The 27,730-nt window shown below is 42.6% G+C and overlaps 2 protein-coding genes across 30 annotated transcripts in view; both read left to right on the top strand.

The window, feature by feature from the left end:
• Positions 1-4,963, top strand: part of DLG1 (discs large MAGUK scaffold protein 1) — a 144,922-nt gene extending 139,959 nt beyond the window's left edge. For all 29 annotated transcript variants that reach the window (XM_038146136.1, XM_038146134.1, XM_038146133.1 and 26 more), the window contains 3 exons: positions 1,215-1,324; positions 1,691-1,782; positions 3,235-4,963. In XM_038146136.1, coding sequence (XP_038002064.1) covers positions 1,215-1,324; positions 1,691-1,782; positions 3,235-3,341 — 309 coding nt within the window. In that variant the 3' untranslated portion in view covers positions 3,342-4,963. The remainder of the gene's footprint in view (positions 1-1,214; positions 1,325-1,690; positions 1,783-3,234) is intronic.
• A 128-nt stretch (positions 4,964-5,091) lies between these two features.
• Positions 5,092-27,616, top strand: MELTF (melanotransferrin). Its single transcript, XM_038146155.1, has 15 exons — positions 5,092-7,817; positions 10,400-10,554; positions 14,137-14,236; positions 15,595-15,777; positions 16,091-16,247; positions 17,109-17,176; positions 17,848-18,035; positions 18,218-18,398; positions 19,238-19,389; positions 19,802-19,898; positions 20,749-20,943; positions 22,085-22,241; positions 24,286-24,353; positions 24,451-24,638; positions 25,442-27,616. The coding sequence occupies exons 1-15, from the start codon at positions 7,772-7,774 to the stop codon at positions 25,718-25,720; spliced, it is 2,214 nt and encodes a 737-aa protein (XP_038002083.1). The 5' UTR covers positions 5,092-7,771; the 3' UTR covers positions 25,721-27,616.
• Positions 27,617-27,730: the final 114 nt, after the last annotated feature.

Below are 27,730 nucleotides of genomic sequence, written 5' to 3'. Positions count from 1 at the left end.
TTTTAAATGTTACCAGTTGGCATCCAGACCCACGGACTGGATCTGGGAAACAGCTACCATCAGCTGAAAGCAAACAGACACACATATTGTTCATGTAGGAAGAACACTTCTCTTTAAAAATTCCTGAAATAAAATTCTGATTTTGTTGGGAAGGGGATTCAATGTAAATGATCCTAGTTATTTCTTCTGCCAAGAAGCAGAAGCATGTCAGTAATTTCAGACATTCTTCCAGGAGTGATCTCTCAGGAGTTCAGGAATAGTGTTGTATGATATGAGTAATTGGTTATGAGCATATTGGTTATATGGTACTTGTGGGTTTGTATCCTGGCTCACAGATTTCTCCAATGCACACTGGTGTCCTGATAAAGAAAAAGTTTTTCTTAATGTAGTCACCCAAGAGTGGTTTTCTGTTCTTCTTCCCCTGTACTCTTCTAAAATGACAATATGCAAAATTAATCCTATGTTGCTCAGAAAGGAAAGAAATAAAAATGTGTGAGGTGGAAATGAGCATATCTGAGATGAAAGGAGCTGAGAACAGGAGGAGCCTTTGAGATGAAGCTGGAAATTCTTTTTAGTGGGAGAATAAAGAGGAGGAGGAAGGCAGCCTTACCACACTGTCTTCCAGCTGCCCAAGGAATGGTCAAGTTGTATTTGTTTCACAAGAGATGAATGATAAATCAACACAAATAAATTGCATTCACCATCTCCAATGTGGTGTTTTTACTGGCTGGTATCTGGGAGAGGAGAGGGCTTGTGTGCACATGGTGGCATATTTCCCTGCCAGCAGGGGTGGGCACTCCCTCAGGTGTGCCAGTTAAGTCATCTGGCCCCTCTCTAAACCGCATCTGTGACATGGCCACCTCCCTAAAGCATTCTCAAATTAGTACCAAAACAAAGCCAAATAAAAAACTTTGGTGGTGTGGTTGTAGTCCAGCTGTTCCACTGTACAGTTCTGCATTGCTGATTGGGCTGCAAGCTGGGATGAAGAAAGGAATGAAGAAAGAAAGGTCAGGAACATCTCAAATGATGTGTGATCCAGCAGAGGAGACTGGGGGACCTTGTGCCAAAGGGATGAAATCACAGCATCATTGATGCAAATACTCTCATTTTCTTGGTTTCAGTGGAGACATGTTTTCTCTTCTAAATTATTATGCTATGCCTCTTGTGACTTAAACTTTGCTTAGTGCCATTTTCCTTTCTCTCTCCCTTTTTAGGGTAAACATTGCATTCTTGATGTTTCTGGTAATGCGATCAAAAGGTTGCAGATTGCCCAGCTGTACCCAATCTCCATTTTTATTAAACCCAAAACAGTGGAAAATATCATGTGAGTAAAAGTGAAGTACCTCAGGCTAAATTGTTTGAGACTGTTGTATTTGAAAAGCCAACTGCAAGTTATATGCAGATAATTGTAACGTTTGTGTTTTAAATAATATTTAATTCCCTGAGTTTAATGTTTAGGGACTTTAGGACGAGGCTTCTAATCCAAATTAAAGTGCTTGAAAGCAAATGCCATTGTGTTAAATTCCATGCAACATAATGCCAGAACAGCTCATTTCTACTACAGTCTTTGCTTGGAGTCTTTAGGGTTTAATCCTTTTATTAGGATTAATATTCAAACAGCAGTTTAAAACCTTAAAGACTCCAAGTATTTGATATTGGTTTCAAAATGCTATAATATTTGCACTTTCAGGGAAATGAATAAACGCTTAACGGAAGAGCAAGCCAGGAAGACATTTGAGAGAGCCACGAAACTGGAGCAAGAATTTACTGAACACTTCACAGGTGTGTTTTGCTTGTGACTGCTCACTTGCCAGAGTCTGAATTTTATGGCTTGCTGTAAAAATAGTACTTGCCTAACCACTGAGATAGTAAGCTTTGTTTTTCAGATGATCTGGGATTACTTTGAGGTATAGAGCTATCTTAGTATCTCTACATTGATTTCACTTTGATCAGTTAATTTAAGATAAAAAATAAACAAAAATTTACCGGGAGTTTAATTTACCTTTTAAAAACTCAAAGACTTTCTGCCATTTTCCAACTTCATCAGCAGGTTCTGTTTCCACAGACTTAAACTTTACACTGAAGTACATGAAAAGCACATCCTACTTCAGCTTTGAGGTTACTGAGGTTTGGAAGAGGTGTGGTTGAACTTAGCTGGAGAGAAGATGCTGAAGCTTATGGCCTATTTGCCTTGCAAAGACATTTCTAATTCTTTCTCATGCGCTGTTGTGCTGTGAACATTATGCTTGGCCTATAACAGTGGAGCAGCCTCCTCCCACAGGCAGTACAGCACTGGGCTGCAGATGGGGAGAAGGTTTTTAAGAGATAAGAATGGAATGGTAGGAATAAAAGGGAACAAATTTGCATGAAAGCAAAGCTCAGAAGCAGCACTACTCTGATAATGCACAGAAGAGTGAGTCTGACCTGCCTCCAAAACTGTCTTTCATGCTAAACTTTACTTCTTGGGTGGTTACTGACGCTGAGATTGTGACTATTTAAAATGAAGTTGCTATCTCACAGTGATTGCTCTTCCAGGCTGAAGTGTTGGTAAGAACAGCTCAATCTTTATCTTCATTTTCACCAGACCATATTTTATTCTGATATGTCAGAACACATCCATATTGGCTCATTTCTAGTTAATTTCTAGCCTTGGCAAAAATACATCAGCCAACATGACAGGAAGGAGTACAGATTGCACTTTTAACTGTATAAGGAAGCCTCTTGTCTATAAAACTGGACTCTGTTGTTTGGACCACAAACTCCACGAGTTCCTCTATTTTTTAGCCAAAAGCAAAGGTAGAGCTGGGTAGACATCTCAAGGTCAGCCTGCCTGCTGTGCAGCTTCAGGATAGAGCTGAGTTCACCAGCCTGTGAGGACACAGCCCTGCACTGTCTTGCTTTGTGTTAGAAACACAAAGCTGGGCCAAAAAGAATACTGGAGGATGTGAATTGACTTAGGCAAATTGGAACGTGTGGCTAGGAAAAGGTTAAAAACTCCTCAGTTGTGTGTATATACTTGGTAGGACAGTGGGAGTTCCCTGTCCCCAGGGAAGTGCTTTGTGTGTCCTGCAGTACCACTCTGTGCTTCAGTCCAGCACTGAAACCAGGAGTGTCCAAGGGTGTCTGTTCCTTCAGCAGTCAGAAATCCTCCTGCCCCTCTGAGGGGAGGGAGCAGCCTGGCTTCTGCACGGAACAAGGAGGGATGATTGCTGATTGCCACATTATGTTTTGCAGCTATTGTCCAGGGAGACACTCTGGAAGAAATCTACAACCAAGTCAAACAGATCATAGAGGAACAGTCTGGTCCTTACATCTGGGTTCCAGCAAAGGAAAAATTATGAAAACAGATTTTTATTTTTCATTTTCTAACTGACATCACCTACTACATCTGACGACTCTTAAGCCCTTCCAGTGGAGCCTGCCTCTAGTTCTTTCCAGCGTGGTTCATACCCTAACCATCACATTCTGCAGTTCCCATAATGCTTTACATTTGGTGTCTCTCTTAGTTTAAATGATTTGTATTATTGTGTGTTGTTGGTTTGCCATTTTTTGAACATGACAGTGGAATGGCCTGACCAGCTATTAGTTTAGGGTGGGGGTGGGAGGGAATTGCTGGGTAAAATTCCTTAATGTTTAAGGGAAAGTAACTTTCAAAGATTTTTCAAAAAAGCTTTATAGACATTCTTTTAAAATTTCATAACAATTGAAAGAAAAGTTGTATTCAAGGAAGTTGTAAATTATGAGTAACTTTGCACGCTTAACTTTAATAGCATGGTTTGGTCAGGGCAATCAATTTCAGGTTTTATTTTCTGAGTTCAATCCTATTGTCACGGTATCTTTTTTTCTTTCCAGGCAGTTAGAAAGAAACTTTTAAATTTTGAGTTAGCATTTTCATTAAGTCCCATTACTACTCCTAAAGGGATATTCATTTTCATAATTTCATACGGATATTCTTATAATCTATTTTTTCATTTTTTGCCAATAAAATTGCTAGGGACAAAGATGTGTAATGTTTTTAATCTTCCTCATGAAACACTATTTATAGTGTGTTACAGAAATTCTTTATAGATAATGGTCATCACACTTTTTGAGCCTAAAAATATGTTTAGGTGCTAGGAAACCTTGTATTTTTCAGAGGAATGCCAAATTTGCATTGGCAGTAATTCAGAAAACAGCTGCAGAGATGGTCATTAGGGCAATGAGAGAATGATTCATAGCCTAAAAATGTGTGTGTTCTTAGGGGTCAGATTTTAATGAATATTTTACCCACAATAACTGCCTATTTTGTTATAATAAATATATATATATTAAACTTTCTTTAACTAAACTCTGTAACTATGGGAATTATTTTCTTTACATAGTTGCGCACACGTATAAATATATATATATAAAATATATATTTTTCTTTTACCACCTACTCCTAGCTTTTTGTTTTGAATAAAAATAAAAAAACAAATTAGAATTTACCTTCCTTAATCACGGAAAAATCAAATGGGCTGTGATGGCTGGGCATGAAGTCCAGGGAATATTAGTACAAGAAAAAAATACATGCAAGTTCTCCTCTTTTCTACGCAATTCCGGGTGTTTGTTTTCCCCTGTCCCCTTTGTAATATGCATGTCTTAACCAAAGGGAGAATTCAGAGTCAACGATATATTTTTTTTCTGTACGTGTTTGTCTTGGATTGCACAGGCACAAGATCTTCCATTTGCAATGCACAAACTTCTGTGCTGAATGTTATGAATACTTTGTACCAAAACTTTCAACAATGAAATTCTCAAATTCCCGTATTATTTGGTACCTGCCATTGCTTGTTTGCAACTGATTGTTTTTTAGAGGGATGTATTTATGGCAGTCATGGGCAGTCACACAACCAAATCAGCTTTGGTTTGTAAAGAATTATCAACACTATCCATTCCATTTGTTAGAAAGAGGAGAACAGCTAATAAACTTTATTGTACAATATATTTGTCAAGTGTGTTTTTAATTATGATAAATGCAGGTGTTGTAGCACTTTAGAATAATTGACTGAGACTTTAAACAGAAATCAGGTGTTAGAGAAACACTGGGGGCCACACTTCGGCTGCTGAAGTTCCTGCATTAAAGGCAGGTTTAAACTTGTGACACAATTACTGCTGATGTTACGTGGGATGCTAGTGCAGCTTAAGGAAGTTAAAGCTGCTGCTGCATGCCCCAGCAGAGCTTCTGGTTTTCAAGATCTGGGCAATCGGGTATGCTGCCTTTCTGAGAATTCCTGCCTGTGAAAGTGCATGGTGTACTGGATTGATGATGCAGCTTTTGATAAACAATGTCATATGTTTTTAAGGCAGCTAGAAGTGTACCGTTGTCTCCCTCTTTGAAAGTGACTGATTGTTTGAGGTGTCTTGTGAGACATCTTAAAAGAGTCTTAAAAAAAACCCCAGAAGGATATGCGTCTCTATCAAATCTGCAAACACATCTGAGATCTCTGTATTGCATACCCTTCTTTTAACCTATTTTTTCAACCCATCAGAAAGAGCCTGTTCAGCTGAGGAGGTCGGTGAGGAATTGCTCTTTCATATGTTGGAGTGTCTGAGTAGCTGTCACCGAACTTTGCCCCCAGGCACTTGTCCTATAGTAGCCAGGTGCCCCCAAACCCTCCACTCTGACTGAAGTCCACAGCAGTTACCTTGCACAGTTGTCATGAGGGAGTGAAAACAAGTCTTGGATCAAGAAATCCCAAAGGACTCTGGAGTATTTGCTTTGCATTTTTAGTTTTGTTTGTTTCAAATGTTACCTTTGGACACTGGCAGATAAGTTGATTCTGAGAGCCCTGATGCTCCTTGTTGTCTTACCTAGTGTAATAATGAGGGTTTTGCATTACTTAGTGTTTCTCTGGCTCTCATTTTTCCAGCATCGGGTGCTGATACATCTTTTGATTCTTGGGTACGCTTCTCTGTATTTTAGAGTTATGTTTTACAATATGTGTATTTTGCTACAGGCTTCTAATTTAACAACTAGAGTAATTAGGAAATCCAAATGGCATCACACTGATGTATTACCACTCTTTTTTCTGGCCCAGTGAAGGCATTGTGGGTTTTCTTCTTGCCTGATAACCCAACTATCTGTAATTACTATATAGACACGTGCTTGATGAAGTATTTGTTACCCTGTGTTGTTATTGTCAGTTATATTATTTCCTTGTTGACATTTTTGCTGAATTGTGCTGAAAACTACGTTAAGAAATTTAATATCTCCTTAAAGTACAGATACTTAGAGTTAAAAATTAAATAGGAACATTATCTAAATTCTGGCAAACTCTGCTCGTGTGATTGTTTAGAGGGGGCTGTGTTTGGAATAGACCTGTACAAAAAGGCTGCTCCTCTGCCTTCTGAACCATTCCCATAGAGGATCCAGCGGAGAGCCCTGGCACTGGGTCCATGTCCTGCTAATCCTGCCCTTGCATTCTTAAGCAACTGTGGTACTAGGATTGTTGGTCTTGTCATCTGTATATGAATGTAAGCCCTACTGCAAACATCAGGGACAGAGGGCTTCAGATGGTTATCTGGCCAGGAGGAAGGGCACAGGAAGGATCTGAGCAATGGGTCCTTGAGAACATTTGGAAATACTCCAGTGGTACCAGGTTATTCTTTAACACTTTAGACAACAAAAGGACGATTAATTCCAGATTGTGTAAGGAGCCAAGAATCAGAGTTCAGCCATAAGGTTTTGTTTGGGAAGAACGTCTGGAGGGATAATTCTCTATTTTTTTTAAGGTTGTCTTACAGGTGTTAGTCAGAGTTGGAGCTAGCATCCTGCCCACGTGCAGTCAGGTAGCTGATGAGAGTTGGAGGCATCCTGCCGTGCAGGCTGGTGGGGGATGCACAGAGCTGCTTGGCTCATGCCCTCCCTGGGTGTGAGGACTCACACCACACAGCCCTTCTGTTTCTGAGCAGCACTCAATGACGTTTATCTAAACAAAGAGTTACAGGCAGCTGCAGTTCATTGAATAATAAGAAATTAATAGATGCAGCACAAATGAGGGTTGCTCTGTGAAGGTTACGCTAAAATTCACAGCAGTTTTTAACAGATCTACTGTCAGCAGTTTTGATTTTCTGAGAGAGAATCCTTCCTGGGCCTTCTCTTAAACCTTAAAATAAGCCAGAATGATTCAGCTGCTTTATAGCAATTGCTGTTAAATTTCAGGAAATGTGCACTTAGTATGTGCTGTACCACCTGTAGAGTGTACAGGCTTTGCTGTTGTCAGAGCCTGGGCTTCTGATGATGGCTTTAAGCAATTTGTGACAATGCTGAGAACGTGGCATCAAGTGACTGTCTACTCTGCCAGATAAAGTGCTTACCTTGAATATCCTGCAGCTTCCTGAGCCCCAGGTATAGGGAATACACAGGATGAATACACATCCCTGAGGATGTGGTTCCACAGCCCTGCCCCACCCCTGTGTGCCGGTGTGTAGCAGTTCATTGAATGAAGTCTGTGGGTGGTGCCAAGGCAGTAGCGACCTCATTGGTGCCTCAGATATGTTGCAATTTCCAGGTCTGATGTTTTTTTCCAAGTGTACAGGCGGTGTGAAGAGAGGCATGCTTTCTTTTCCTGTGGTCATTACGAGGTGACGCATGCCGAGGTAAGCAGGGCTTGTTGTTGAACAGAGTGCATCGGCAGTTGGATGCAGCTGATTTTCACCTAAGACCAGGCTGGAGAGAGCACTCTTGCAGGAGCCTTGATCTCTGGGAGTTCTGAAGGCTGAAAAAATCACAGATCACAAAATTTTCACCATGAAGAGCTCCAGAAATGTTTTCTATCTTCTCTTCTTTCACGCTGGTAAGTGTCCTCCGAAAGCTTTTGCTGTGCCATGGGAACTCTGTGTGATGTGAGAGAGCAGGAGGAAACCAGAACCACTTCAGAGCCAATCTCATATGGCCAGGAAAATAAAGAGAAGGAAGTCATAGAAAAGCAGTAGAAAAGGCTGTATTGAACACCATGTATATCTCTTCACTCATTGGTGTCAAATGTGTTTCCCCAGCACTGAATCAGTTTCTGGTTCAGTGGTGTCTGTTTTTCACAACAGTGAGCAGGTCTATGACACTTACTTTGTAAAAATAGAAACAATTGCTTTATCTCAGTTCTCATGCTCTGTGCAACATGTTGGCTTTTTCCTGTCACTCCCAAATTGTACTGGGGAGTGCTTTTCATTTCACCAGAGCTGTAGGTGCTGTTTCTGAAGCACTCTTCATTTCTTCAGAAAACAAGTGATCCTAGTTAATTATTTTCTTTTTTTTTCTCCCATTTTTTTTCTGTTGAAGACCCTTGAGACTGTAGTAGTAGCTGTACAAATAGCCATTTGATGGTACACAATGTAGTACCATTACTTTGAAGAGTTATTGTGATGTTTGTCAGTGATAGTTATGGTTGTGTTAGGACTCTGAGCATATTTCAATTGGAAGTTGCCAGCTTCTGCCATTTTAAGCTTTATATATATATATATATGTTTATGTTTATGTTTATGTCTATATATATACTGATATACAGAAGGGCCAAAATTGAGAATTAACTTGGGTTCAGACACTGACCTGATGTTTTAAGCTGGTTTTCCTGGGCAGTAGGAGGAGAGGCTAACTGCAGGCCTTGTCTGTGCTCAAGCCCATTTCAGATGGGCTATCTTACAAGCAAGGAGCCAGGATATTGCCCAGATCTGACTTTCCTCTAACAACAAGATTTAGCAATTTGGAAAGGGACCAATAAAGGCTTGTTTTGATGAGTGAGGAAGAAACCATGGATTCATGCTGTTTCACTATTTTGGCTGAAATGTAGAACTAAAAGAATTTTACGTTTCAGGTGTATGGCTGATGATTTTTTCCTACTTTTATGCTTTACCCCCTGTGTGTCTGGATGTAAAATCAGAATGATGAGGCTGAAAAATGGCACTTGGCATACATACACACTGAGAGGCTGAGTCCCCAGTTTAATTTCTCTTTGCTTATGTTTATAAAAAGAAAACCCCAAAATGAAAAAGAGAATTTTTCTTCTAATCCCAAGGAATTAATGGTGAAAATTTCACCCCAACAGATGAGGTAGTACAAACATTAAGTTTTTGTGAGGTGTATTTTTACCATGACCTGTTGTAGCTTTCTCCCAACCCTCTTGGTTCTCAGAATTCCTGCAACTCAGAGGTGGGCAGTTGTTTCTCCCTCTGCTGGCATATGCTGCCATGAAAACTTCCTGTAAGCTTTCCAAATCTGACTTAGTATTTGTTGACAGCAGTAGGGTTGGCTCTGTGTCACAGAGGAACAGCGAGCCAAACCCAGTGTTTCACTATTGGGTCTTTTGGCATCAACAGTCTTGTTTAGTCTGCAGGCACGAAGTCAGATGTGCAGGGAGCACTATCGGGCACTAGTGGAGTCATTTTTAGCTTGTGCAGTCAGATGTGGCATCTCAGCTGCATGGCACTGGGGGGGAAGTAGAGGGCCACTTAGAGGTATTAGAAAACCACATGATAAATGGTTTACAGCAGACTCCAGCTTAAAAATGGAAATTGTAGGCAAGCAGTGGGATATTGTGTCCCTGCTTACGAAAATGACGGTGCCTGTTTGTCCCCCGCCTGCATTTCCATTTCACCGCACTGTCTGCGCACGGTGACCTCTCCCTACAAAAGCAACCATGTGTTTGTAGCTTTGGCACTTAGGAAGGTGACGTTTGGGGCTGCTGAAAGGCACCTTTCTTTGCTAATTAATGGAAATCTCCACTACTCAACTTGAGTCTTTTCATTCATGGCTCTGCCCTCCCCTTTTCCTGACTGTGGTTACGATCTCTTATGAAAGACTGTTTTGAAGGGCCAAGTTTACTTTTCTAGTTTTCATAATAAGCCTAGTGGCAAGGCGTTTGAGCAGCTAAGGTTGCTTTTTTAATTCAGACCAATAAGGGCTGGTGCAGGACTCCAGATATTAACTAGCAATACTCAAGACAAGTCTTGAGTATTGGATGATCTCTTTGGATGATTGAGATTGGATGATCTCTTTGGTTTTGTAGCATATAATTTTAAATAATAGTTTCACATGGTTTTAGTTGATTATGATGGTGTATTCTGCAAGGTGTTTAAAATAGTCTGATGCCCTGACCTATTCCTGTATTTCAGAAATACTGACCTGTATTTCTTACGTCAGAAACAAATGCCACTGGATTTCGGTATCTGAGTCTGATCTTGTGGTCAGTCCAAAAACACTTCAGTATTCATGTTAATTGGAATGAAAGTGGGAATCACCTCTAAGGACTCACAGTGAAGTGAGCCCGGATTTTTTTTCTGTTTGTGGCGAGAAGCAGAATGAAAGGTTGTCTCTGCATGGTAAACTCTGTTGCAAAATCTCAGATGGGTTTTGTAATATTTTCTCTTGGTGCTGTGTTTGCAGCTCTCGGCCTGGAGCGTGTCCGGTGGTGCACAGTGTCTGAACCAGAACTTTCCAAGTGTAATGGCATGAGCCAGGCCTTTAGTGACGCTGGCATCCTTCCCCCTCTGGAGTGTACAGCAGGGGGGTCAGCTGCTAACTGTACCCAGATGATCAAGGTGAGCTGTGAATGACACCAGTGTCATCAGTTTGTTTTCTCCATGTGCCTGATAATCCCCAGGCCAGGTGTACTGTTCTGTGGTGAGTGTGTGGCCCTTCAGGCAGCTGAGCCTCTGCTTTCTGGCATTCCTGGCTCTGACAAATCAAGGCGTATCTTTTTTTAAAAAGGCACAGAAGTATACTTATGAACTTGAATGTCAGAATGGCCCCATGTCATCTGTTTGGCTGCTCACATATGGCCAGTCATTAGGAACACAAGCTAAGGTCTAGAATATTTCCTCCCAAATAGTAATCTGAGATTTGGGAATTGTGTCAGATTTATTTAGCAGATATTTAAGAAGGGATGGAGCTGCAAGATGCAGACAGTAGTTAAAGCTGTGCTGCTTAGCCTCTAAGTAGATTGTATTTTGATAAACTCTGGATCAAACTCCCATTTCAGGGTCCTGTTATGGAAATTGCTGTATAAACAGATGAGCTGAGTGTAATCAAATCAAATCTCCCAATACTGAGTACAAGAGAAAGGCAAAGAAGCAAGTGGGGAAGAAGCGAGAGCAAAGGGCAAATCTCTGTATTAAGCTGTATTAATTCAGCTGCCCAGAGTGTGCTCAGCTTTCAAAAAGAGTGTGCCTCTGGGGAAGGCTTTAAAGACTGTGAACATGTGAATTGCAAAATGATGTATGCAAAATAATTCCCTCCTTTGGAGGGAGTAGGAGGTAAAAAGTGGATGTTGGAAGAAGTGTGGGGGCAGGTGATCATGGTTGTCATCACTGGCAGGGTGTGGGGGAAGGGAAGGCTGGCTGGCTGTGCTAATAAAGAATGTTCTTTGTAGATATGCCCGAGAACCAGGTTTCTGTGGAGATGCAGCCTGTCAAGGACACGAGGTTCAGAGGAAGGAAAGGAGATCTGAAAGAACAGTTTGAAGGGAGATGAGGCTGATGATTATGTGGCTGGAAAAAAAAGGAACAGATTTCAAGAACTGATATCTTGTAATTTTTGTCAATGAAGCAGAATGGTTGTCTGACTGCTAAGACTACCTCATTGCCTCTTGATAAATACTGTTCTTGAGCAAGACTGTATTGAAGACTGCTGAGAGCAGACACTGATAGAGATGTGGATCTCACCTTGGAATAGACAGGGCATTGTAATGTCAGATCTTCCCCAAACCACTTGGCTGATTGCTGCATTGCACAGAGGAAGCTGTTAGATTCTGCAAAGCAGATTATATAAAGGGCTGATGAGTGTCTCATTCTGAAATACAGAGCTCACAGAATTGCATTTGCAAGCCATTGGAAATAGCAGGCAGGCAGACAGCATGAGTAAGTTGCTTTCTGATAAAATGAATTTTCACTGTAAGGCTTCAGACAAGACTTTGTTCTTTACATCTCCTTTTTGCTTTTTCCCCCTTTTGTGCTGATAATCTACTCAATATTCAAGCTGGCCTGCTCTGTGTAGGACTGTGTAGAATCCCTGAGCTGGCATCTGCACTGAACTCTGATCCTTGAGGCCAAGAAGGGAGCAGGACACAGTGGCTGAAGGGGCAGATGCTGTTTTGTAACACTGCATAACTTGGACTTAGACCTGTGTATGTGTTAGCACATGGATAAAGGAAAAAACCTTTTTGATTGAAGGTGTGTAAAAATTAAGAAATACCTAAATATTTAACTAGGGAACCTGACAATATTTAATGTGAGCTGAATTTCAGCAGGTCTTTTCAACACTTACGTAGGTAACTCTCAAATGTTGTGACACATAGAAATAAACTTCCTCTGAAAATAATGAAGAGAGGATTACCACCACATGTATACTTACTAAAAATTGTGAGTCCCATGCTTTTGCTAAATTTATTGGCAAATGCTTGCTGAAAAAAAAATGCCCATGCTGCTGTTAATATGTCACCTCAGCAATAATTGTGCATTATTTAAAGGAGAGATCTGTAGCCTGAAAACTACTTCATGTTAAAAACAGCAATAGACCTTTCTCATTTTGTTGTGCTGTTTTTACAAAAGCTGTTTATCAGAGGCTCTGTGTCTAAACTGAGCTCAAAGGTTCTGCTTTGCAGTCAGAAAAGTGCTATTTCCTATGAAACTATGGCCATAAAACATACCCCATGGTTTCTGTGGCCAACCCTTTCCATTTTATCTGCTCTACTTTTGGTCCACCACCAATCCTAGAAGCTCGTTTTGTTCTCCCTGAGGGTAAGAACTTTCTAACTCCCACCTCCTCTCCTGTCAGGTGTCCCTCCTAAACCACAGATTGTATTTGATTCCTACACTGTTCTGTGCTCTGACCCTCACAAGTGGAACATCACATCTAGTTATTCAGAAAGATTGTGTCTGTTCTTTAGGATAATTGCAAATATCTTGCAAATATCTCCCAAGTCCACTTCAGGTTCCCTTGGATTTTTTCAGCTCTCATTCATGAGAGGCAGCTCTCAGGACATCTGTTGTTTCAACTGATTAATGAATATCATCTTTTTTCTCCTTCAAGCCAAACAAGTAAAATATTTCAAATTACATGGCAACTTCACATCTGGTTTAGATGTCAACATCTGCATCTTACCTGTGCTCTCACACGTCTTAAAAAATGTTCAAGCTCTTTATGTGGTTCAGCCTGTGGGAAGCTGCTGTGGTGTGCTGGGCAGTCCTAGCCCTGCCCTGACCATGCTTTGCAAACTCCCAAGGCATGAAGAAACTAAATGACCCCCTCCAGGGCCAAACCAGAGGTTAAGCAAACTGATAAGAAACTTGGAATTAGCTTAGAAATGCAAAATGTCCCACTGCTGATTATTTTCTCAGCAGTATCTTGTCTCGGTGTGAAATGCCCTCTCCTGGCTCCCATGGGTTCAGTACACAGAGAGCTGACTCTGCTGCCAGGGGTGTGTGTGTGCAGCAGTCCTGCTGGCCCTGCTGCTGGGGGATCCCCATCCTGTGCTCTCCAGAGCAATCCTGCAGCTGTAGCAGCATCCCAGCAAGCCTGATGTTACAGTCAGCAGAAAATACCTGCTGTTGCTGGGCACCTTCCTGAAAGTGGATGCCTCAGATTTGTATCCTCCCAGTTTGAACAGTCTTTTTAGACGCTTTCCTCCTTCTCAGGAACCCATTGCCACCTGCTCCCCCACTCACAAAATGCATGTCTGCCTTGTGCTGAGCTACAAAGCCAGCAGGCTCTAAGGGTGCTTTGGAGTGCACTTTGGCATTCAGATTTTGTAGCCCCAAAAATATTATTTTGACCTATCTGTGTATAATCTAAAAATGTATCTATTTTATTTAAATCTTCAAGCTTTGGGGCACTAGCTACATAATGAAACTTCACATTGCTGGGCTTTAAGATCCTGCAGAGAGCTGCAGCATCCATTTCTAAGGTTCCTTTGAACTATTAGGACTGGTGAAGCTGTCATTGTGCAGGGCTGGTTTCTGCATGGCTTCTGCAGGAAGGCAGTTTTGAAGGTCTAAAATCCCTCTTTGTAAGAAAACGCAAATGCATATTAACTGAGGGCCTCTTCTAAATGCATGGGCACTCTGGTTGTTGATAACTGCTGATAATTAAGCTTTAACATGTATTCTGCCCTTGTGTCTGCACAGGATGACTTGGCAGATGCAGTGACCCTGGATGGCCGTTTGATTTTCCAGGCTGGAAGGGAGCATGGTCTGAAACCTGTGGTTGGGGAAGTATATGATCAAGGTATATTCTGACTAAATATCTTTTAGATTACTTAAAATGCATAAGAAAATGCTTGTATTTAGTGCTTGCATTTTATTTGGAGTTTTCTTGAAGACTCTAAACAGTGGGCAGTGGTCAGGTTCCCTCTTGGTTGCTCCTGCCTGTAACAGACTGTTTGGGGAAACAGGAGACATGGCTGTGGCTGAGTCTGTCCTGAAGTATTTAGGTCAGAGTAGCTGTTCCTGTAATAAATTTGTTGGGTTGTTTTTTGTTTGTTGTTTACTGTCTCTCTGCTTTCTGTGTTCTCTCTTCCGTACTTTATAGATTAATGAATTGCTAAGCATAAATCACTAGGTTTATCTCTCTGTCCTATACATTGGAATAATTAGATTTTGTTTTTACTAATGTATGATAACCTGCTGGAAGAAAGAAAGTACTGCTTCTTGTCTGGGTGACCTTAAGCTTTGAGTTTCTTTCAAGGCAGAGACAGTAATTCAGTGGTGACTTGTCATCCTGACCAAGAGCTCAGTATCAACATGTTTGCATAGTTCAGAGCTGGATGATGCCCCCCCCTAACTTTAAGATGCAAGGGAAGGGAGAGCTCTGGAAGCAGTTTGCTGGCAGTGCTGTCCCATCACTCTATTGTGAGATGGAGCTGGATTTGTTTTGTAGCTGGGTCTCAGTGTTACCTGGCCAAAGGCATCTTCAGAAGTGGCTGTTGGGGTCAGTCCATAGGATCTTGGATCACCTGCAGCAGCTCCCCACCCCATTAAACACATCATGACTCTGGTGAGGGAGCTGTACTTTGGCTTCTCAAAACCAAATGGGCCTCAGTATCCAGAGGCTGACTATCTCCATTAGTCAGGCTATGAACTCGAATCACAGAAAAATGGAAGAAATTTAGTTATTTCTGGTCTAAATAAAGTCAGACTGAATGATCTTATGATCACTTCAAGCCCTCACCTCTTGACACTGAGTTGTATTAAACTGTAGAACAAAGATAATGAAATCAGCTAGGATGCTCCAGAGACATCAGTTGACTGCTGTAACAAAATTAGGATCCACTGTGAAATAAGTTATATTGGTTTCAATTCAATCCAAATATATTTAGAGTAATAGAAAATTTCTTTCTGAAAGGAACCTCACTTTCAAAGCAGAGTGACCGCCAAAGTTAGAGCAGATTTTCTGTGGACTAAGACAATTCACACTGAAAAAGTTGTGGGCTACACTGATTCAGAGTCAGCAGGGTCTCAGCAAGGATGTGAACACAGTGACTTCCTTGTGGGCAGAGCAGGCACAAGAGTCCAAAAATCAGTGTATGTCACTGTAATGCTGCTGTGGGGCTACTCAGGTTGCTTCTCTTTCTTCCTATGCTGCAGAGATTGGAACTTCCTATTATGCTGTGGCTGTGGTAAAGAGAAGCTCCAACATCACCATCAAGAGCCTGAAGGGAGCGCGCTCCTGCCACACCGGCATCAACAGGACTGCGGGCTGGGATGTGCCAGTGGGGTACCTCACTGACACCGGGCACCTGGCAGCAATGGGATGTGACCTTCCAAAAGGCAAGGGCTACAGGGCAAAGATCCCTTCAGCAAAGCTCTCCCAGTGGTCTTGGGACCCTCTGTGTGTGTGTACAGAAATGTGTGACTCAGCTGCTGTTGGTTCTTTGACTTTGATATTCCTTGTAGGATTCTAGTGTAGGTCTGATGAAGACTGCAGAGTTTTTGGTTGTTTTAAACTTGGAAACTATCTTTTAAGAAGAAAATAACTTGTGCCTTCTGGATCTTTTTAGAGATGTACTGTGTGGATGTGTTAAAATGAAATTGATCTTGTTTATTCATTGCTAAAAATTCCTCATTCTAATTTTGCATTTAGCTGTAAGTGACTATTTCAATGCAAGCTGTGTTCCTGGAGCAAATGGTGTGAACTATCCCAAATCCCTCTGTCAGCTCTGCAAAGGGGACTCAGAAGGACAGAACAAATGTGAACTAAATTCCCAAGAGCAATACTATGACTACAGTGGGGCTTTCAGGTAAAAATCATGTCTGTCAATTTTTTTATTGCTGTACCCTCTCCGTAGTAATCGTGTTCAGGCCTCACTGACAAGAAATTGAACCTACAGAGCTTCCAGTTGATCTTACTAGAAAATCTATAGTTTTGTTAGGATAGCCATGCTTTTAACATGATTGATCAAAAGTAATTCTTAACCCACTATTTTAGGTATTAATACCTGAATATTAAAACCAAATGGATATTTAGCACAAATACTGGGCAGGGAAAGCCCACTGCTATTTGCTTTGTCCAGCAGCTGTTTGACACAATCTGAGTGTTTCAGCAAGCTTTACTGACTTACCTTTCGCAGTGAAACCTGATGATCCTTGGAGCCTGAGAGCTGAACTGCTGCCCTGCTTGGCTATTCCAGTTATCCCACCTAACTGCTCTGAATTATTGAGTTCCTCTGCCCTTCATTTTTGCACACCAATCTTTATTTTCCTCCTTCCCATCTGTGTGCTGCGTTGCAGCTCCCACTCCCCGAGTCATAGCATTAACAAGGGCAGAATTTGCTTATGAGAAACACTTGCACCTCCTTGTGTATTCCCCAAAGGACTGTGTGACTGCCTTAGACACAGAACTGTCCTGGACGAAGAAGGTCATGGTGTTTGTCCCAGGCAGCACTGAACATGTTGTTCATATTCACCAGATGACAATGATAGTTTACTTCATGCTCCAACAGCCTCTAGTCTCTGCCTTGAGCAAAACTCTCAGCACAAGGAAATAGGTCAGTGTCTGTGGCTGATGGAACGGAGCACAGAGCCCTCGGGCTGTCAGCTGGCAGTGGCCAGAGCACAGGGGTTTTGTAATGCCTCTTTGTGGTTGGATTTATATTTTTTAGGTGTTTGGCTGAAAATGCTGGAGAGGTCGCTTTTGTGAAGCACAGCACAGTGCCTGAATATACAGATGGTGAGTAATCTTGAAGCTTGTTGAAAATGGCTGCAAGGTCTGAAATACAGTGTTTATAAGGACAGTATAATATCAAATCCTTGATGTATTTTGAATTGAGGAATCAGCGAAAAAATGGTGTAAAACAGATGAAATCTGAAAACAGATGTACCCTCTGAGATGTGCACCAGGAGACAGAGATTTTTTTAAAATGCTTGATAGTTTCTGTATAAGATGAAAGGTGGAATCTTAAGCTGCTTCTGGAAAGAGACCTTCAACAGCAGAAACCTCTTTTTACATAGACCTGGACTGTTATATTGCTCCAGCCTGCCATGGGATTCAGTGGAGACTAGGAGAGAGTTAACCTGCCTTATCTGGCACGATGTGAAAGCACCTTGCGCATGACACTGCTTTAATATGTCTGACCCAGGGGAAAAAACCCCCAAAAAATGTTGTATGTGATCCTAAACTAGGGATGGTCTTGATACTGCTGCAGACGCCAGTACAGCTCAGTGCATTCTCACAAATGTTATGGGACTACAGGACCACAGAGATGCACAGGATATGCTGTGCAGTCAGGAATAGTTCAGAGGTGCTCAGGAGATGTGTGTTCTGCTCCACATGTGCAAATAGGGCTTGGAGCCAGAAGCATCAGCCCCACCTGATGTCTGTCCCCCTCCTGTGTGTTTCAGGGAGAAGCCTTTCTTCCTGGGCCCAGCGGCTCCGCTCCCGGGACTTCCAGCTGCTGTGCGGCGATGGCAGGAGAGCTGATGTGACAGAGTGGAGAAGCTGCCACCTGGCCCGAGTCCCTGCTCGGGCCGTGGTTGTGCGGCCTGACACAGACGGGGCAGTTCTCTTCCGGCTCCTCAACCAGGGACAAGTAGGAGGCCCTTTCTTCATTGCTCCTTTGTGTTTTAGAAGGGCTGTCCCAGCTGTCTAAGCAGACTGAAAATGGGATATCTGAGCTCCTTTGGCTCTGCGGGGTTTGAAGGTGTATGGGATGTCACACATCCCACACAGAGCAATGTGTGACAGGCTCTTCTTTCTTGTTTAACATTGCAGCAAAGATTTAATGGGGTGGGCGCCAAGTTTCAGATGTTCGACTCTGCAGTCTACGGTGCCCAGAATCTTCTGTTCCGAGATGCCACCACAGAGCTTGTTGCAATCACAGCTCAGAATTACCAGGCATGGCTGGGTGATGAGTATCTTCGTGCCATGCAAGCTCTGAGCTGCAACCCCAATAGTAAGTTGTCTGTAGATTCCTCTTTAGAACCAAGCAAAAAGATAGCTGATAACACAAATCATCTTGATCCTGGTTTATTTTCTTCTCAATCTTGGAGTGTTATGGCAAGATGCCAGTCTGATCTTTCAGCATGGGCAAAGGTCACTTTTTGACCTAGAACCAATACTGCATTGCAGAACATTTTCCTGTGCAAATTGACCAACTTCATTATAAGATACAGGCATTTTCTACCCTTTCTTGGTGTATGAGAGACATTAATCTGGTAAGCTGCTACTGCTGCCTGGTACTGCATTTCTTACCTGCTGACAAGGGGAAATAATAATGTGCTGCTGCACAAATCCCCAGGTAGTCTATAAAAATGGATGAATGGATTCCTAGCAGAGGATTTTCTCCCTAAGCTGAAGGAAGCCCTCAGTTGGTCTTTATTGAAGCATTATGGTCTTTCCTGCTATCAGAAGAAACTAGAAATTACTTGATACACATTCTGGGAAAGTCAGAAACACAAGCTGCAAGAATCTTTGCCTTAAGAAGCTTAAGAATTCTGGCAACTGAGCCTCCCAGATGTGATCTGTGCTGTGGCAAAGCCCTTCACCTTCCTGATTTTTCTTTTCTGGGCATTGCTCTGTGACTGTCAGATGTGTGGAAGCTTGTATTCAGGGTGGCTTTTTGCTGCACTCCACTAACATATTACAGCTGGGTTTAATGGTCAGTAATTGTAGGGATTGTTGTTCCTTTACTATGGAGAGGTTTGCAGTGTGGACATAACTGCTTATCAGGGAGTGAATGCTTGTGTATTGCAAAGAAAGTGAATGTAGCATTTGCTTTTCAATTTTGTGCAGCAATGCCAGAAAGCCTGAACTGGTGTGTTGTATCCACTGAGGAGATTTGGAAATGTGGTGAAATGGCCATTGCCTTTAGAAAAAAGAATTTGAAGCCAGCAATTCAGTGTATTTCAGCCAAGACAAAGGAAGAGTGCATGGAGCTGATCCAGGTAGGCTGCTGCAATCCTTGTGCCATAAACCAAATGAACAGAAACTGCTCTCTGCTGGGTAGGTGTGGTTAGATATGTGTACTCACTTTGATGACAGGCAGAAGCACGGGATTTGAAGGAGATGATCTGTAGTTCAGATGCTCTGGATGAGCCTGAACCCTGATGATCTTTGGCTGTGATGAGGGCATTGTTTCCCAGCTAACTCAAGCCTGTGTGTGTGAAATCTCCTGTCTCTGTTTCACTGATGATGCTTTATGCACATTTGGGAGGTTTTTTTCAGCAGTGTGATGCTCTTTTTCTGAAAGGCTTGCCCTTCAAGGTGCCACGGGTATGACCATAAATGTGTCATCATTGTTGCAGGGAAAGTATGTGCTGGGTTTTTTTCACAGAAATCCTATGTTTTATTTTTCAGAAAAAGGAAAGTGATGCTGTAGTTCTGGGTGGAGCTGATATTTACACAGCTGGGAAGACATATGGCCTTGTGCCAGCTGCTGGAGAAAGTTACTCTGGTAAGAAGATCCAGAAACATAAATATTGACTTTATTTTTCCAGGTTGTTTGAAAACAGCACTAAAAGTGCAGTCCTTTGTTCCCAGCTCTGCTGGGAAAGATGTTTTCAAAGGAAATAAGAATTATTACCTTCACATCATGGATAGAGGAGGATATGACATGAGCTTCTACAGTGAGGCTACTTTCATCTGTCCTGCTGCAGGACCAGGTTGAGTCTTTGGCAATTTTGAGTCTTGTACTTCTTCATTTCTTGAATTCTGAAAAAAAATATTTTCAGTGGAAAAAATTAGTATTCACAAAGTCAAAATATTTTTAAGAGATGCAAAGTACAGAAATTGCACAGTAGATTCTAGTTAGAAGCAAATTCTTCCTGTCAATGTGGCTGCTTCAGAGTCACTGATTAAAAGAAGGCTTGTGCCCACAGTGTCACTTAGGCAGAGTTTAAACTTGCTGCAAAACTCACAGAAGTTTTAATGCAGGTTTGAAGTTTTGACATAAAAATAACTTCTTGAAGCAGATTTGCTGAGTTACTTGTGCCCTGAATGTTGTTTTTTAGAGGGATGTATTTATAAGAGCTGGTGGGAGCAAGAACACTTTCATCATCTGTCTGTGGATTATTCAGCTCAGGTGTGCAGCAGTAGCAGCTTACAGAGGTGAATGCAGCAATGTGAGGCAGTAGAAGTGAAGAGTAATTCCATGTACATCCGTGCTGCCCGACTAGCAGATTGCTGATGCAATTGAAGTTGCCACCATATAAGTGTAATGGATCCGTAGATGGTCACTAAAGCTGTGGGAATGCATAAGGGAAGCTGTAATGTGTTGTGTGAATTTTTTCTATTTGTTTTACAAGCTGATGACAGCAGCAATGCATACTATGCTGTGGTGTTAGTGAAACGAAATGCGTCCAATGCATTCACCATCAGTGACCTGAGAGGGAAGAAGTCCTGCCACACAGGATTGGGGAGAAATGCTGGATGGAATATTCCCATTGGTGTACTAATTAAGAGGGGGATTATTAGGAACAGAGACTGTAATATTCCTCAAGGTAAGACAACAATAATACATATCAAAAAGATAGTAACAGTCTAATGATAAACTTCAATTAGGGAAGTGGTTTTGATATTTCATAGCTCCATATTAATAATTTCTGTTTGGTATTGTGTTTTTAATATAATGATTTGAAGTTTTAAGATTGCCACCAGGGTGGACTAATGGAGGGGTCTGAGAATGTTGCATCTAACATGGAAGTATTCCTTTCTTTTATCACAAAATAATTGGCTAATTTAGGTTGGAAGGGACAGTTTGAGGTCATCTATTCCAAGCCACTGTATAAAAGGTCTGGTAGTTCATATTGCTCTGGGCTGTGTCATGGCAGGTTCTGACTAAGTCCTAGGACACAGATTACACACAACCTCTCTGGACCCTGTCCCATTACTTGAGCATCCTTAGTACAAAGGATTTCTTTTCTTATATCTAATCAGAATTTTCCTTCTCATAACTTTGGTCTGTTGCTTTTCATCCTTTCACTCTGCACCCCTGAGTTAGGATCTGCCTCTGTCTTCCTGAAAAACCCACCATGTAGATTAAGATAACAATACACTGTTAGTTGTCTTATCTCCAGGCTGACCAAGTCCAGCTCTCAGCCTGGTAAATGCAAGTTGTGTTTCAGCCCTCTGAGCATCCTGCTGTCCTTCCACTGTATCAGCTCTAGACTGTCCATGTCCTTTTAACACTGGCAGCTCAGAGTTTGCCTCAGATGTCAGAGGAGAACCTTCACTTCCCTGACTGCTCCCCCAGCACACCCCATTATCCTGAGCACTGGTGATGCATCCTGCTGCCCCTGTCCAGGATTTTATTGCGTTTATTTTCAAACTGCATTAGGTAATGAAACAATTGTAGCACAACAAGAAAAAGATCTGTAAATATGGAACTCCACATTCTAATTTTGCTTGCCTATTTCTTACCTATCACCTAGGAACCTCTTTGGTTTCATTACATAGTCAGCTAAATAGTGCTCTAAAAATATTTTATAAGTTCTAGTTCATGAATCCATAAGGCAATTGTAACTTGTATTTCTAATGTTCTACTGAAACCTGCATGGGTTATAACTTCATGATGTTTTATCTGCCTTTTTTTGTGAAGAGCCCACACTTATCATTCCTTACATTGGTTTTGTCTTTCCCCAGCTGTGAGTGAGTTTTTCTCTGCCAGCTGTGTGCCCTCAGCTGAGCAGGACAATTACCCAGCAAAGCTCTGTCAGCTGTGTATTGGAGATGAGAGTGGAAACAACAAATGCAGTGCAAGTAGCCAAGAACGTTACTACAGCTACAGTGGAGCCTTCAGGTAACTGATAGCCACAGCAGTGCTCACTGTGTCAGCCTGCCAGAATGCGAGGAGTGCCTGCTTTCCATCCCGCTCAGCAGACAGAGGTTATTGTTGCTGCAGCAGGTGCCATAAATGAGGGGGATGTGTGTCCCCAGATGTCCTCACGAATGCAGGTATGGCGTAAGGCATTGCACTGGCTCGTGTCACAGCCTTTGCCAGCTGCCTTGCAGACACCCAGGTGGGAAAGCAGGGAAGCAGGCACACAGTAGCCAGGATCTGGCAGCTGTGAGTCCCTGCAGATGGGGCTGACAGTGACAGGCTCGTGACAGGGAGTCTGGAGTGTGTCTTCACTACTCTGATTCATTGGTGGCTGTAGCTGAAGGTAGATTTCTGTACAGCACAAACAGCTATGGCCAATGTTCAATTACCAAATCCTCTTCAAAACAAGGTATGTGAAAAATAGAGAGGAAAAAATAATATAAAATGGAACAAGTACTTGTGCAGTGATGTACATGTACAGATGGGGCAGTACCCAAAGACAGTGAAACTCTTAGGGAAGGAGCACTTCCTTTTCCTGACCTTCACCTCAGAAGGTAATGGTGCATGCAACAGCTGGCAGAAAGCCACCTTTTCCCTTCAGGGAGGACACTTCAACAGCAGCTGCCTGGTAAATAATGAAGTGTTAGATTTGGATAACTACTTTTTGCAAATCTATTTAGTTGAGTGCAGCTGCTCTACTGGGTACAAGCCTTGCAGGCAAACTCCAGATCCTCTGCTGTACTTCATGGATTAACAGAGCCAGCTCCCAGTCACCAGATGAATGAGCAACAAATGCTGTTACAGGCTGTGTGAACCTTGCTCAAAATTCTAAGATTGTGCATTTGATAAAAGTGCCCATACAGGCAAACTTTATATGGAGATCACTTTTTTTTTTTTAAGGGAGAAGGTTACTTAATTAATTGAGAGATGTGGGAAGTTTTAAGTATTTAAAAGGGCAGAATTCAGGTGAAAAAAATAGAGGACTGCAGTCTTCTACAAGGTAGGGGTAGATCTGTCTGTGACACTTAGGTGATCCTCTCTAAAAAAAGAATCATGGAAGGTGATTGAGATGGACTTTAATTCACATTTCCAGATTCCTTCAACTCTGGCTGTCTTCAGAATAATTTGATAGAGGTGTAAGAGGCCATTTAGTTTGTGTATATCCCACTGTCTGGGGCAAATCAAACTGCACGGAGTACTGAAAAATCTGTTAGGAAAGTTTTTTTCTGGTGGGGAAATGCACTGAAGAGCCCCACTGAGTCCTTGTTCTCTGTGTGGCAGTACCAGCCACATTGTGACTTATCACCTTTGATTAGAGCTGTTGATGTTAAACTAGGTGCAATTGAAAGATATGTATTTTGGGTAACTGTTACCAGTCCTAATTTTCCTTTGTATTTTGTACTGCATAAGCCATGCACAGTTACAGCTTTACATCTCTTTCATTGGTTTCATTATTTTGTTTTAGGAAATGCTTCTTGAAAACACTTATAGAATAAGCTACATAGGAGAGGAGGTGGTTTTTAGGGTCCCTTGGCATGGTGGGCTATTTCTGCTTCAGAAAATGGGAAGAAACTGAACTTATTTCTGGAACAATTACCTTGGAAATTGCAGTTAGATTAACTGGAGATCTCCAATGTACAGGGCTGCAAATGCTGCACTGAATATCACATAATAGATCTGTTTCTTTACTCATCTAATATTGGTCTTTCTTGTTGTTTTTCACACTGCTTTTAATAATTTTTTTCTACTCTATTCCACTCCTAAAATTTGCAATTCATAATCGTTTTTTTGGGGTTTTTTTTGGGTTTTTTTTGTTGTTTTTTTTTTTTTTTTTTGCTTTTCTCTCCATCTAAGATGCTAAATTTCTCTGTTTTTTTTTTTTTACTAACTTTGGGTCCAGTACATATGCTTGCAGGAATGCCTGTAAAAAAAATTGCATTCTAAACCAATGAGTTATTTAAAAAATGTGGTTCACCTAAAGATGCTTTGAATTGAAAGCATTTATATCTTTGACTTCCTTTAGGTGCCTGGTAGAGGATTCTGGGGATGTGGCCTTTGTGAAGCACTCTACAGTGTTTGAGAACACAGATGGTACTTAGTTTTACATGTCTCTTTATTATAATTCAACTATTTTTTCTTGCTTTAAAGCTTTTTTAGCTTGACAATGATCTATTTCTTTTTTTTTCAGGTAAAAACACTGCTAGTTGGGCCCAGAAGTTGAAGTCCAGTGATTTCCAGTTACTGTGTCCAAATGGTGCCCGTGCTGAAGTCACCCAGTTTGCCAACTGTCACCTGGCTCAGGTGCCAGCTCAGGCTGTTATGGTTCACCCAGATGTCAATGTTTTTGCTCTGTATGGACTACTGGACAGAGCCCAGGTACTAATAATCCATTTATTTTTGGGGGGAGTTATATCTGGTCTTACACAGTCCAAGGATAAAGACAACAGGACCACACTGCCATATCCTGCCTCATGGCACTGGCAGCATGTGCACAGTGCACAGCCCTGTTGGGAGTGTGACAGACAAGGTAAAGTACAACCCATGGGACTTACCCAGTAAAACCACCTTGGTGCACAAAGGATTTCAACTTTTTGCCCAGCCACTGGTTGCAGTAGTAATTTCCCTGGAGCTTAAGGTCTTTTCCCATGGCTGTCCCCTGTTTCTGCATTGTGCTAACGCTTTTCCGTTCTGGAATTTTCCTTGGAATGCAGTAGAACTTTGCTGGGTTTGTTTATGCTGCAGCCACGTACATGGTAAACCACGCAGGCAGAATGTGCCTGGCTGCCACAGCGAGGTTCCTTCTTCTCCATTCTGAGGTTAATTAGTTCAAAATCAAGACTGAGCAGTATCTCTGCTAGGCTTCAGTCATGTCTGTAACTCCTGGGCAGCCAAGCCCTATATTGCATAACAATATTGAGGCAAGAGAATTTTTTAAAAACTACAGCTCTTTTCCAGATAGTAACTAAAAACACAAAATCACAAATGCTGTTCTTGTAATTGCCAGTGGCAGAATTCTGTATCTGATCTACTGGAGCGTCTAAAAGCAAACGCGTAAGAGAGATTCTGCAATTGTGTATGAATTTTTCATCTACAAAACGGTTCCTGTCATCTTTCGTGTCGGATGACAGGACTGTGGCACTTCATCTTGCAAAATGCTGAGAAATTTTCATTATTTTCAGGTCTACTTTGGAAATAGCAGCAATGGAAATGGATTCAAAATGTTTGATTCTTCAGCTTTTCAGGGAAAAGACTTGATTTTTAAGGATTCTACTGTTGAGATTGTGCCAGTGAAAGAGAGGAGAACATACACAGAATGGCTGGGGAGTGAATATATTGAGTCCCTTGAAGGGATGCAAACGCCCCAGTGCTCTGGGGCAGGTAATAAGATAACACAGTACTCACTCATGGCTACTGTCATTCCCCTGCTTGCTCTATGTCGGATACAAGGCTTGGACTAGCACGGTCCAAGTGGGAACTTCCAGGCCACCTCTGCCCTGCCACCTTCTCTTCAGAAAAGCTGCTGTCTGGATAACATGCTGTGCTACCATGTGAATGCCTCTTCCTGCCTCTTTGCAGGGCAAATGCCAACAGCATCTGCTCATCAGGGAGTGGGGTAGGGCTGGAAGCTGCCCCTGTCTGTGTGGATGGGGTGGAATTTGGGGCAGAAACCAGCAATACAGTATCAACATGGTTTGCAAGATCAGTCTAAAACTGGAGCATCTCTGCCATTGTTGCTGATATTGAACCACCCAGGATTCCCAAGAACTGTTAGATGGATTCTGGGTTTCTGACCTATAGAAGAATTTCTTGGAAGGCAATATCAAAACCCTCGTCTAGTGGATTCTCTCTCTAGTGGCCTCCTGGCTGGCTATGCTCAGACTCCACATCCCTGCTTTACCCATCCTACTCTGTTTCTCCTGAGCTCCACTGCCACAAAGGTAAGTGCACAGAGAATGGACAGGCTGTAAATAAAGATCAGTCCAGATTCTGCCATGGACAAAGTCTTCTACCTTCCAGCAGAAGAAAGTAGGGGAAATTTCCAAAGTCACTGGATGAAAAAGAAGCCCAGAGAGACTGGAAGGGGGATTACCCTTTGACAGATAAAAGAACAAAGCCAAACTTGAGCATCCACTGAGCTTATTGACTTTCCACACCCAGTGCTCTCATGGCTGGCCAGAGATGTCCTGAGATCTTTAGTTTGATGCAGCCTTCGTCAAGAACCTCATGACTGTCAAGAACCTCATGACTGTCCTCCTTCCACAGGGGGCAATCCTGAGTGCCTTGTGCATGAAATTTGTATTTGCTGTAGGTGAAACAAAGTACTTCACTTCTGAGTAGCCATTTCTACTGGCTGTAGTCTTCAAGTTTTATTTTTATCCATAGCTGCACTAATCACAGATGTTGCTGTGCTGCTGGCAGGCACTGCCCTCCTGACTGTAGAGACCACCTCATGATCCTGGGATGAACAGACATTTAGTATAATAAAAACCTGGTAAAGCCAGATAGCAATCACATAAATTAGTGAAAATAGCAAATAAACATGAAAACTTCAATCACACTTTAACCAGCCTGGTAGCTAAACGTCTGCTTTTCTGGGACATGAATATTTGCCTTTCCCTTTCACTGCCCACTGTTCCATTGCTCCCAGTTCCTGGGGCTGGAGTGGGACACAGACTGATCCCAGCCCCTGGCTGTGCCCGGTGGGGTGAGTGTGTGTGCAGGGAGCAGTGGTGCCATGCCCAGCACTCAAAGCCATGACTGTGGGCAAGCTGTGCCCAGCTGCAGCCCCTGCTGTGTTTCTTCTCCTTGTGCTCTTGGTCAGTTATGAAACAGCAGCTGAATAGGAGCCGGCATGTGCCCAGGTGGCCGGTGTCATCCTGTCTGGCCTGTGTCAGGCATAGTGTGGCCAGCAGGATCAGGGCAGTGATTGTCCCCTGCACTTGACACTGGTGCACACCTTGAGTGCTCTGTCCAGTTCTGGGCCCTTCGGCTCAGGAAGGACACTGAAGTGCTGGGATGTGCCCAGAGAAGGGTCTGGAGCACAAGTGCCATGAGGAGCGGCTGAGGGGGCTGTGGGTGTTTAGCTTGGAGGAGGCTCCAGGGTGACCTTATCCTGCTCTACAACTCCTGACAGGAGGGATGCAGCCTGGCGGGGTTCGGGCTCTTCTCCCAGGCCGTGACAGGATGACAGAACATACTCATAGAACTCAAACTGTCAGGATGGACCGAGGAGGAATTCACAGAAAGGGTGCTTAGACACTGGAATGGATTGCCCGGGAGGTGGTGGAGTCACCGTCCCTGGAGGTGTTGAAGGGAGGACCGGACGTGGCGCTCCGTGCCGCGGTGTGGCTCGCACGGGGGACTTGGGCAGAGGCCGGGACTCAGCGATCCCGGAGGCCTCGCCAGCCTCAGGGATGCCGGAGGCCTCTCCAGCCTCAGGGATCCCGGCGGCCTCTCCAGCCTCACTG

Source organism: Motacilla alba, chromosome 9, assembly GCF_015832195.1.
Source record: "Motacilla alba alba isolate MOTALB_02 chromosome 9, Motacilla_alba_V1.0_pri, whole genome shotgun sequence".
NCBI lineage: Eukaryota > Metazoa > Chordata > Aves > Passeriformes > Motacillidae > Motacilla > Motacilla alba.
Note: the sequence above shows the minus strand (reverse complement) of the source record. Positions and strands in the feature narration are given on the sequence as shown.